The sequence below is a fragment of the Manacus vitellinus genome, unplaced genomic scaffold (assembly GCF_001715985.3).
Source record: "Manacus vitellinus isolate BGI_N305 unplaced genomic scaffold, ASM171598v3 scaffold_6_pilon, whole genome shotgun sequence".
In the NCBI taxonomy this organism is placed as follows: domain Eukaryota; kingdom Metazoa; phylum Chordata; class Aves; order Passeriformes; family Pipridae; genus Manacus; species Manacus vitellinus.
The window spans coordinates 3,304,713-3,316,993 of record NW_021940750.1 but is presented as its reverse complement, the minus strand read 5'-3'; the positions used below and the strand labels follow the sequence as shown (position 1 = coordinate 3,316,993).

The 12,281-nt window shown below is 37.8% G+C and overlaps 1 protein-coding gene across 2 annotated transcripts in view; it reads right to left on the bottom strand.

Moving 5' to 3' along the window:
• The window catches only part of CKAP5 (cytoskeleton associated protein 5), a 42,712-nt gene extending 36,468 nt beyond the window's left edge, over nucleotides 1–6,244 (bottom strand). For both annotated transcript variants that reach the window (XM_018082629.2, XM_018082628.2), the window contains exons 1-4: nucleotides 6,148–6,244; nucleotides 5,416–5,609; nucleotides 4,110–4,316; nucleotides 539–710 (exon numbers count right to left, since the gene is read on the bottom strand). In XM_018082629.2, the coding sequence (XP_017938118.1) occupies nucleotides 539–710; nucleotides 4,110–4,316; nucleotides 5,416–5,609; nucleotides 6,148–6,204 (630 nt within the window). In that variant the 5' untranslated portion in view covers nucleotides 6,205–6,244. The remainder of the gene's footprint in view (nucleotides 1–538; nucleotides 711–4,109; nucleotides 4,317–5,415; nucleotides 5,610–6,147) is intronic.
• Between the last annotated feature and the right edge of the window lie 6,037 nt (nucleotides 6,245–12,281).

The window sequence follows — 12,281 nt, the reverse complement described above, 5'->3', positions numbered from 1 at the left end:
CACACTAAAACTAAGATGAAACAAACATGCTCAGCTACTTTTGATGAAACAGTGTAGGTTTTTATAACCATGCATTTTTACAGCAAGCTACTGTTTTCCACCTGAACACTATTAACTAAAGTGGGTAGGAAGGAAGGATGCATAATTTATAAAGTTTTAAAACAATGGAATGTTCTATCATAATGCAATGCCACTTCCTGAAATGGAACAGTCACACCCTGAACACCATCACAACAAGTATGAAGGGATGCACTTTGGTAAAAAAGAAAATCAAGAATGATAATGGTTGACTTAAAGACTTTCAGTGCAGGGTCTTTTATAGGGCAACCATTCTACTACTCAATTCCACTCCTCAGTTTCAATAGGATGCTCAGAGCAACAAAACATTGTTACAATTTCCTTACAAAGAGTGACTAACATTTTGGGTAAAGTTACAGGAAGCTAAAAAATACATTCCAGCTTTAAGAAGGTCCAACACTACAGAATCAGGGAGGGTGAGCATGGAAGTGTTCTATCAAACATGTGCCTTTCTGCCTACCTGAACAGAATTTATGTTCTGCAATGGAGGTCTCAAAGCATCCCTTATCCAACGGTAGATCTCCACAGCAAGGAGCTTGGCTTCATCTCGAACAGCCTTTTCCCGAGATTCAAAAAGTTTTGGCAATACTTTGATGATTGGCTTCAGTGAGATTATTTTTGAACCAAATTCACTGTAAGTTAAACACATGGAATAGCTTCAGTGTCCAGGTAGAAACCGGGGAGTGATTCACAAATAATAACTCATTTTTAAAGAAACAATCTATGAAAGTCTTCTGATGCACACTTAGGGATTGTGTCATTTCTCAAATCATTATTATAGATATTATTTTGTGATGTTACTGAGCTACTGTAAAATTTAAAGAATACTTGCCCCATCAAAATTACCCTCCACACCTATCTTGGAATTACAAAACCAATTCTAAAATTACTTCAAAGTACTTAATCCAAACTGGTGCTTAAATGTGCCCCCTTGACAGGGGCAAGGGAGTGGAGAAAAAAGAAAAAGAAAGAAGCTGTCCTTAGACAAAAATTTGTATGACCTACTTTTTTTAAATCAGAACAGAATCTCCTTTGTCTATCCTTGGAGGCAAACTGCAGTAAAAGCATTAGTCACTTTTGCACTTGTTGGACTAGATAATTATAGGGACCTTGGGTCATCTTCACAGAAAACATATGTGTTGAAATACATGCCACTGGAAGGACCCATAAAACAAGTTTCCCCAGCCAACCACCCTTCCTTGTCAGCAGATTCTACATGTTGTTGAACTTAATGTTCAAAACTTTCTTTCAGTCACTGACAAATAAGAACACAAGAACTTTCTTTTCAAACTCATGGTAAAGTTAACTGCTATAGTTATTAAGGCATCATATATAAATCACCTCAAAAGCAATAAATAGTTTTGATTCAGACGCATTTCCTCTTCAGAATGCTGAGGTAACCTTTCTACTAAGCACACTTTCTCTTATGTTTCCCTCCAGTCAAGTTCCACATGAAAAAACTAGTAAAAAAGGCTGCTCAAGAACTAGAATTTATATATCTTACTTTCTAGAAATTCTAGTGCGTATCATTTTATTGCCATACCCAGTTTGAAAAATATTAAGTATTAAAACCTTTAAGAGAGATCTTGGAAGTAGCACAATTTAAATGTAGAATATGATGCCCAAGATTTTTATTTTTGTATCATGACTCAAAAAGAAAGCATACTGGGAAGAGTGCCTATACAAACTTACTCTTAGCTAATTCATATAAGCTAATTTATATAACAATACAAGAAAGAACAGAAACCTTAGCACAAGATAGAAAACATCAGAAGCTAAAGTAGTTCTGCATTCAAGCTACCCACCTAGGTACAACATAGACAAATTTTTTTATCAATGTAGAAAGGCTCTCAAAGCACCAGACAAATTCAGGTAGCAACACAGTTCAGAAACAGAAGATGAAGTTTAAGCCCACAGGGCTCTATGAAAGAATTTGATCTTAACATCAAAGATAATAAAATACTGCACATAAGAAAAAAAGCAGATACAGCACATTTTATAGGACTGGGTAGTTGAAAGACACTGAGGATGGTTATGCAGGTTTCTAATTACACTGCACTGTTAAAGGACATTTCACTAGATTAGGCAATTTAAAATAGCTAAAATATATTCTTAAATATGGGACAGTAGTTTCACTTTGCAGAAACACAGATAATGTGCTAAGCACAATGCTTTTGACTTTTTACAGAAGCCTGAAGCAGTTTAACAAGGACTATCTATATATATGCCTCAGCAAGTCCTCTAAAACATACACAGCATAAGACACTCACCATATACATTATACAGTTTTCACACGAGCTACTTTTCTGAGTAAAGTGTTCTGTCCATTAATTCCAAAATTATCTGTTTCCTTAAAAAAAAAACCCTAATGGACATTGAATTACATATACACCAAGAATTTTATAAAGCTCCAGTATTTTTCACTCAAAGGTAGCAAATACACTTGACATGGAACAAAAAAGGAAAAGAAAAATATTACTGAAACGTACTACCTTATCTTAAATTGGACTTGGTTTTTAGGGAGCATTATCAGCTCTCCTTTTTAATAAAGTGGGGTTCCAAAGGGCTCCATCTTAGGCCCTGTGCTCTTCAAAATATTCATAAATTACTTGGACACAGGACTGGAAGGGATACTAAGCAAGTTTACAGACAGTACAAAACTGGGAGGAGCTGTTGAGTTCCTCAAAGGCAGGGAGGCCCTGCAGAGAGACCTCGACAAATTGGAGGGATGGGCAATCACCAGTCATATGAAGTTCAGTAAGGGGAAGCACCAGATTCTGCACCTGGAATGGGGCAACCCTGGATGTACATACAGTCTGAGGAATGAGATACTGGAAAGCAGTGCCATGGGAAGGGACCTGTGGGTCGTGGTCGATGGCAAGTTGAATCTGAGTCAGCAGTGCCCTGGCAGCCAGGAGGGCCAACCGTGTCCGGGGGGCATCAGGCAAAGCATCGCCAGCTGGTCCAGGGAGGGGATTGTCCCACTCTGCTCTGCACTGGTGTGGCCTCACCTTGAATATTTTGTGCAGTTTTGGGAGCCACAATATAAAAAAAGATATTAAGCCCTTAGAGAGTCCAAAGGGCAATAAAGATGGTTAAGAGCCCTGAGGGGAAGCCATATGAGGAGCAGCTGAGGTCACTTGGTCTGCTCAGCCTGGAGGAGACTGAGGGGAGACCTCAATGCAGTCTATGACTTCCTTGTGAGGGGAACAGGAGGAGCAAGCACTGATCTCTTCTTTGTGGTGACAAGTGACAGGACCCAAGGGAATGGCCTGAAGTTGTCTCAGGGGAGGTTTAGGTTGGATATTACAAAAAGGGTCTTCACCCAGAGGTGGTTGGGCACTGGAACAGGCTCCCCAGGGAAGTGGTCACAGTACCAAGCCTGACAGAGTTCAAGAAGCATTTGGATGATACCCTGAGGCACATGGTGTGACTTGGGGATAGTTCTGTGCAGGGACAGGAGTTGAACTTGAGGATTCTGGTGGGTCCCTTCCAACTCAGCATATTCTGTGATTCTGTAATTATTACACAGACAGTGGAAGCTTAGTGTGCAATGAGGGGTTTTTTTTAAACTGCCTTCTAAAAACACACACTGTGTACCCAACTAAACATCCATCACTGAGAAAAGCTGTTTTTAAGAAAAAAACCAAACTGTATTTAGTTTTCACATTCAGTTAGTTTATTTCAAGTATTCAGAAGAGGAGAAGCCTCACAGTCTGGAACAAGACACACTAATTTTGCTCTTCTTTCTGCTGTGAAAATAGAAGTTTGGTAAACAGCTACCACAAATGAAAGATATCCAGATGAGGCTTGTACAACATGGACAACCCTCGCATCTAACAAATCTCATGATGCTCTGAACTCCTGTTGTCAAGACATATCAGTTAAGGAAAGATTCATCCTATTCAACACTAACAAGGCAAGGGCCTGCTAAAGACTTAAGCAGTAAATTAGACTCCACACATTGCTAAGAAAAAAGGAAAAAAGAAAACCATAAAAAAACCCAAACCTTTAAAGAACTAAAAGCTTACCTTAGTGCTTTCCTCAGTGTCTCTATACATGCTACTATGATTTTTGGGTTTTTGTTGTCCAGACCCTTTAATAATTCTTCTTGTATCACCTCCCCTTTCTCGATTTCTATATACATTAGACATATATCTAGACCCAGCTCTTTGGCTCTGGCTTTCGGCTGATTGAACACCTTATTTACAACTCCAGATGCTACTTCTCCGGTTGTCCTGAAAGATCAGAGAGTATTACTTTTGGAACATTTATGTGAATCAAGTGTTCTACACCATTATCCACAGAAAAAAAGTACACACAATAGCAAAACCAGATTAAAACCCAGCGAGTCCTCATACAAAAGAGACTATATCCTAAGCTAATTTTGAAAGTATTAACCTTTTGTAAGGGATAACTTCAACCTCTAGTTCAATCAAAAGAGCTCCTGCAGATCATAATTAACATGTTTCTAATACCAGACTACACCAGTGAATAGTAAACATTCCCAAAAGTGTATTAAAAAACACTAGCTGAGGTTAAAAATTAAATGCCATGTCCTGGAATTGTATATGTTACAGTTAACATACTGCATCAGTACATAATCCCAGCACAGGATTTCACATATATTTCCAAGCTTCAAATAAATTCTATTATTTACAACACTTTTAAATCAAGGACTTTGCAAGGTTGTTAAGTTTTTAAACAATGCTTTGGATTTATTTTTTTTTTTTTAAATAAGACTTTTATTCATTTCATCAGGTCACAAAGTCAGCAGACCAAAGCATTAATCTAGCCTGTTAGGTGCTTATATTTCACCCTCAGGATTATGGTCTATTTCATGGGCTCAACAACAGAGAAGTACTAAAAAACATCCATAAAGAAACTGGCAGGTGTGAAGATTAATATTGGTTAGGTTGGATGCAACATCACATAACTACATTTTATTTCATGTATGAATTACAAAAATATTCCCCTGAAAAAAAGGCTCCCTGTACAGACAGCCTGCTTTAGTCAAACAGAACAGGGATTCTAGTTCCCAGCACCTACACTACCACATTACTGATTCACTTTCTTTGCCATTTCAGAAATTTTTACTACTGCCATTAGTAGCTTCTTAGAACATTGTAAGCAATTTGTGACAAGTTCATATGCATATGGAGGCCATCTACAAGGAAAGCCTGCCATTCGGCAAATTCTCTGGATTAGAGAGCAAATTCTGCTCTCAACAAGAGATCAGAATTGTTAGTGGCCACTCCACAATTTCTGTGCAGCCTTTCTCAGAGAGTACACTAAACTGTCCTAACAGCCTAACAGCAGCAAGAAAAAGCTACTTACTTCCCAGCTACATGAGCATTTTCAACATAAGCAAGCGCTGCTTCCAGTCCTTTCAGCTGAGCCACTGCATTGGAGTCTGTCACAAATTTCTTTATCAATCCAAGATACTTGGACCATTCGGGACTCTTTTCGTCATCTATCTTCTGGAAAAGCTTAAGGGCTTCTTCATAACCATTTAATCTTGCTTTCCACAGCTGGAAGTAGAAATAGGACATTTAAATGTTGTGCTAGTACAATCTTAACTCAATCTCACAAAGTTCTTCAATCATGTTTGAAAGTATGGTCAGCAATCTGGCATCTGCAGACTTCTTTTCAATGTCTATTTGAATAACATGCAACAGGACAAAATACTTGTTTTTCTCCCACCAAGAATGATCTGGCTAGAGAGATGTCAGTTTTCCCCACTGCTCTTCATTAGTTCTAACAACCACTGATGAGAAGGTGGGAGCCCAACAATGGTTTCAGCTACAGATGAATAATGAGTGTATGAGTGTACTGATCCTTCAGCACACAAGCTTACACCATGTAGAATATAATGCCACTAAAATCTGCTTAATAAAGGTTATTCAGTCTCTGGGTTGGATAGAGCTGCTGCAGTTTCAGAGCTGTTAATACACATGCCATGTGGCTGTCGAGATTACCTAACCATGATGCATTTAGATAGAGAAGCTCTACAGAATCACCACAAGCAGAGATACACAGTAAGCCAAACCCAAAGACAGGATTTCCTACCTTGTGTTCGCATTTCTGGTCAATGGGCAGTTTCATCCACTCACTGTCATCCCCCATTGTAAGTCAGGCTCTCTCTGTAATTACAGTAATTCCTGTGGAGACAGGGACAAGTTAGAAAACAGAAAAATACATGTTGGGTATATACATACTTGTACCTAAAAACCCCACCACACCAACCCACCAAATTAAAAAAAAAGGACAATTCTGTAGCAAATCTCACTGCTAATATGCAGTCCAAGTTTGTAATTATAGATACACACTACAAAGACCAGACCACTATTTTGTTAGCCCTGTAAAGCTACTAGAAGCCATCAAAGATTCAAGAGCAGTGCAATTTGTAGTATTTCAGGTAGCAGAAGTCTCAATCTGTGAAAATTTTAGTATGCAGAGAAGGTACGCAGAATATAACCTCATCTAAGCTCCAGGAAAAATGTACTATGATTAAGGCACTAAACCAAAATGAGTTCTCATCAACACTATAAAACTGACTCTTACTGACACGTGCTTTCAGCAACAGGTGCCATGAATCAGTGTCAAAAAATAATCGGGTGCTAGTGTAAGGACAGTCATTTTAACAACTTTATAAACAGCACAACTGAAATGATCAGTTACTACAAGAAGAACAAACCCCATTTTTGGCCTTGATTCTAATGTAGCCACCATCAGCAACTGTCAACAAGAGATCAGTGTTTTGCCATGTGTAGGGCTCAAATTCTTACTCCTTCGAGTTTAAGTGTTTTCCCCCTCTCCCTTCTCCTTTTGATTAAAATAAGAATGTTGACCATTAGGGTACAAGAAACGAGATCTCAGGCTTAATGCTCATCTCAGGCATATTGTACAATGTAACTTGACTGCTCAAAGAATAATGAGAGAACATGCCTGACACAGGGAGATCAGCAAAATGAAAATAGCAGCAGCAGTAACAAGGGCTCCCAACATTATTTATACAAACAAAATCAAACCAGAGAGGACATAACATTTCAGCACACCAGTCTGAATGCATAGACAAAGACAAAAACTCTATAAACCGGCCAGCACACACAACAATTTATCACTAAAGGCAGATAAGTATACAACACTAGCACAATGCTCCTAACAGAAATTCCTAACAGAAACACTATGCCAGCAAAGCTGTATACTTTAGTCTAATAAGTATTTCACCTAATACTCAGAGGTTTTCTGCAGAAAATTAATCTCTGTAATTGGGGGGGGGGGTAATTTCACTGGTATAAGTTAATATAAGCAAGTTCTCCAAAGCTTTCTGCCAGCCAACAACACCAACGCACAGCTAACCCTATAGCAAAATTAGGCTAGCAACAGCCCACAATAAAAGCGGTATTTTATTCCTTCCTGGGATTAGTTATAAGATACATAAAAACATAACAACCCAACTTCCCAATAATTAAAAAAGTAAAACCAAAAGAAACACAAAGAACTCCAAAACCCCCACCAGTCACCAATACACACTCACAGCAAAGTACACTGTGCTTACCTTAAATATTTACAAGTTCCTATGGATGTTAATACTGTTCTCACAATAATTGCACAAACCTAATAATTTGCCCAATGGCAATAAAACACAAGTCAATGTCAAAACAGAAGCTGACTACATACATAAACAAGTGCATCCAAGCATTAAGGTTTGCCCTTCTCATTTCCTTTCTCATCACAAACAACAATATGGCTATTTTTTTCTTGACATCAGCATAGTATACTGAAAAGTCTGCTTTTAAAGAAAAAAAAAAAAAGGCAAAAAAATATTGTTGAGTGGGTCAAAGAACTGTAAACCATTGGGAACGAAAGCATCACTCTGCTCATTACATAAGAAGCAAAGTACTCAGAAGTAAGGTTGCCTAAAGCCCATTCTACTACTACTTCTGTTCCATTATCTTTTTTAATGTTCAACTTCCTAAAAAAAAAAAAAAAAAGCTCTGGGTCATATTCTAGTCACACCATTCTTCCATGTCAGGAATTGACAAGAAAAGGGTCTCTGAATTAAAAGTTACAATGAGAATAAAACTTGAACTTTGAAAGGCCATACCAAAACCAAACAATCACAAAAGGTCAAAAGAGCAAGTGAATGACTACATCTTTTCGCATACAAGTCCCATCAGCCTTTTGCAATAGATCCTGCTTTCAGCTGTTTAAACTCTTTTGAAGTTCTACTGCTTTCATTTTCTCTGCCCAAACCTCTCAATTATTCTCTTATTCCCTCCTTCAGTCTGCTGAGAGGGCTCAAAGTTAAATATAAATCAACAGCCTCTTAATTCAAATTCAATGCATTTTACCTATTAAAACAAACAAACAAAAACTCTAACAAAACCAAACTCACCTCGAAACAAAACAAGAAAAAGTGCCATCCCATACTCAAAAGCAAGACACTTATGGCAAACATGGAAGTGGGGGTTAAAATAGATCTAGCTCTATGATTGTGATGATTTATCTCCAAAAGCAAAAATGAGATGACATTCACACGAAAAGGATTTCAGACAGCCCACCAAGGGAAGAATGCAAGAGTACCCCAGTGTGAACACAGAGCAGCAGAATTCCCTCGAGTTAGTTCTGCAGCTAAGTGCCATCAGATAAGATGCAGCTTTGCCAGCATTAACGGTGCTTCCATTATGACTACCTTCATCTTAATGGACCAGTACAGAAACACCAGAGTACCTCCTCAGTGTGGATGCAGACAACATAAATAGAGTGGTCTCTTCCCAAACTCACACTTTGCCAAGAAGAGTGAATTTTATAGGAAGTTAGGTAATTCTGAATCTTAATCAGAAACTTGGAGGTAATTCAAGCTATTGCCTCTATCTTGTTTTGTTGGAAGAATGCACAAATAACCAAAATAAGGACAATAGTTATTCTCAAAGAAAACAGGAAGAGGAAAAAACCACTAACACACCTGCCAGCAGCAGAAACACCAGGATAAAACTGGCAACTGTATTAAGACAGTAGATGGAGTAGACTCCCATTTACTCCCTGTTCTTTTAGAAAACTGTCAGAAGCATGAGCTTCCTACTTCAAAAATAAAAAGAAACACTTATTTCTCTTCAGAAATTTGTTCTGCCATGGAAAAATCCTATTGACAGTGACTACCTTACTACATCCTCAAATCAGTTCAAACCCTAAAGTTAGGAGCAACTCTATTAAAATGGCTTGTCCATTGCAAGACTGATACTGATTGACAATTATTTTTACCCTTACACATATACAACAGTGCCACAAAGTGCAACCTCTTGGTAGTAAACTCTAGTGATACATTACAGAATCTAGAAGAAAAGGGTCTAGGATTTCCCTTCCCAACATCACAATGTACTCAGCTTGGAGGAGAACATACATGAGACAGACACAGGAAGGGGAGTTGAATGACCATCAAACAGCATTTCACCTATTTTTTTTTCAGTCTGGTCAACTCAGCTGCCCTACTATTTTCAGTGGTTAACATCTACAACGGTTACTTCAATTACAAAATGGGTTAAGTTACCTTCTGTTCAGAATCTGACATCTAAAAATAGTGATAAAATTATACTCCCCTCCATAATTTACAAATCCCTCTAGAACAGACAATTTCTCAGAAAGTATTCCACGGTCACAGAGGGAAAGCTCCTTCTTAAACATCCAGTCTTTCAAGCTTCATCACTGCTCACGCCTGTCCTAATGCCAAGATTTTGTACTGTCTACATCTTGCATTTACCAGAATAAAAGACTGTTGTTTCTCCTTTCAATTAAGTCACCGGGTTCTGTATGGTCAGAGAGTATCTCCCTTTTGACAAAAAGCTTTTTCTTAAAAGCTTGTTTGCAAAGACATGTAAACCTCAAGTCATTACTTCAACATCCAAATAGCAAGTGGCCTCATTATACAATAAAGCAGTTAAATTCTGTTATTACTAGTGAATTTGCAGCAATGAAGTGTTTGACCTACATAGCTTTTTTGTTACCACAACTCAGAACAAACAGATTTAAGTCTTCCAGTGACTATTAATTTTGGTAGAATCCAGAAAACAAGACCTCTGAAGTGACTGAACCACCAAAGTAAGTTTTGTGAGCAACGTTTGTCATTAAAGTCATCAACACGACATTTCCAAAAGTAAGTCAGCCAACGAATCTGCAATGGAGATGAATAACAAATCCTCCCTGACAGTTCTCGGGAGGGCAAGTTTTTATATTATGGAGCAGTGAGAAAATGAAGACCATGAGGAAAAGAACAGGATCTTTCAAAAGGAGATCACGTAAAAAGCAGCAAGAGTGGAAAATATTTACAAGGCAGCACAAATGCAGGAATTTCAAATGTAAAAGTGAGAATTACCAACTGAATATAAGTATGTTTGGGAAACAAATTTGTCAACACATTAAAAGATTGTGGGAAAGTGTCAAAACATCAAAGTTTGGATTAACCACGCACTACTCTGAACAGCTCCTACTCAACTTCTAAGTAAATGCTTTTCCTACAGTTTTGAGGGTTGCATAGCATCAACCTTACAACTTATAGTATGGGGTCCCGCCAAGGAAAATCTTTACACCATAAACATTCTGAAGTGTGTTCTCTTTTGAAGCATACATTCATCACCTATCAATATATTTTACTGTGAAGTGTCAGCTTCCAGACCATTTTCTAGAGAAAATCTAGAATGGCAAACTAGGAAGCCATTTTATGCTAAACAAAAACCAGATATTTATTGATACTGATTGTCTACTTTTCCCTATTCACTTTCACCTATTGAACATTACTGTTGTACAAGAACATCATCGCATATTTTCGTATTTTGAAAGATTCTCAAAAACACCAGTCAAGAGTAAGTTCTGAGAATCAAGACAGGCCTTTTTAAAGGAAAAATCTGTTTGAAATGTTCCTATACAGTAGGGTACATACTTGGAGAGTATATAGATGGATGTCACATTTCAGATAAAACTACAGTTCTCTGCCAGTGCAGCTCACAGTTTTCCTAGCAGAAAGAATTTTTATTTGTTTAATGGCAGTTTTGGGTCATATTTGCTCTTTGGCTCTGAAAAGATGAAATTTCACTTTCTGAGAAGTTTAGCCCAGCACATTTTTTTCATTTTGCCAGCCAAATCTTCCCATTAAACACAATATAAAGTAGCTCAGAAAAAAGGTTGAAAATTCAAGCAATCATAACACACTTTTTTATTTTAAACAACACCTGGTCACACTAAGTATCCTGAAGAACACACACATCTCAGAACGATAGCCTGATCAGTCAGTGAAACACTGCAACTGTTTTGGTAAATTCCATATAATCAAAAGGAAAATTGAAGTTCAACTAACAATCCTGAATTACTGATACCTAGAAAAGCAGCAGAGTCAGAAGAATGTTCAGTAAGACTGCAAATGTTCCAGGTTCAGTCCACATATTTTTTGATGACAGACAAAAGAACAAGATTACAAAACCCACAGAAGATTATTTGCTGCTTAGGCAATAATTTTATAGATTTTTAAAGGCTGGCATTTTCAATTGATAGATGAACTAGAAGTTGCAAGATGCACAGAATCTTGATGAAAGAATAGCAAGACCTCAAAATAACAAAAAAAAAAAAAAGACAAATGCATGCTAAAAAGGAATTTTGCAGGTTGTGGAGTAGATGACAGCTGAGAGAAGCTACTACTTCAGTAGGAATGAAATGGCATTCAAGAACATACTGCATTAAATTCTCTCTTCCCTGCTCTAACTTACATGTCCTAACTCAACTCAGTGAAATTCTAATAGCACAAAGGGCAAGTTATTGGTAATGTAAATAAACACTTATTTCTCCCGAAAATACATGGCCTCTGAAAGTAACCAAGACTGTTCCTTTCCATGCACCTAAAAGTGAGAGAATGTAAAATAAACTGACCTTCTGTTACAGCTAAGAGCAAAAGCAATTTCTAACTGCATAGGTAAGCCTGGAGTGAAGCCAGTCTTACGGAGCAGAGAAGGGCAAAAGGGCAACACATGGACAAGTTTGTGTGCACTGACATAATTCTAAGGATTGCTAGTTGGAGTGAAAGATGTCAGTGGGACCGTGCTTATAAGCTGCAAACTCCCCCATCCCTCAAGGTGTTTACAAAGCTCAGGCATGAAAAGTCTCATGTGATGTTCTTTAAAAGGACGGCCTGAACTGCTGATGAAGGAAAGCTC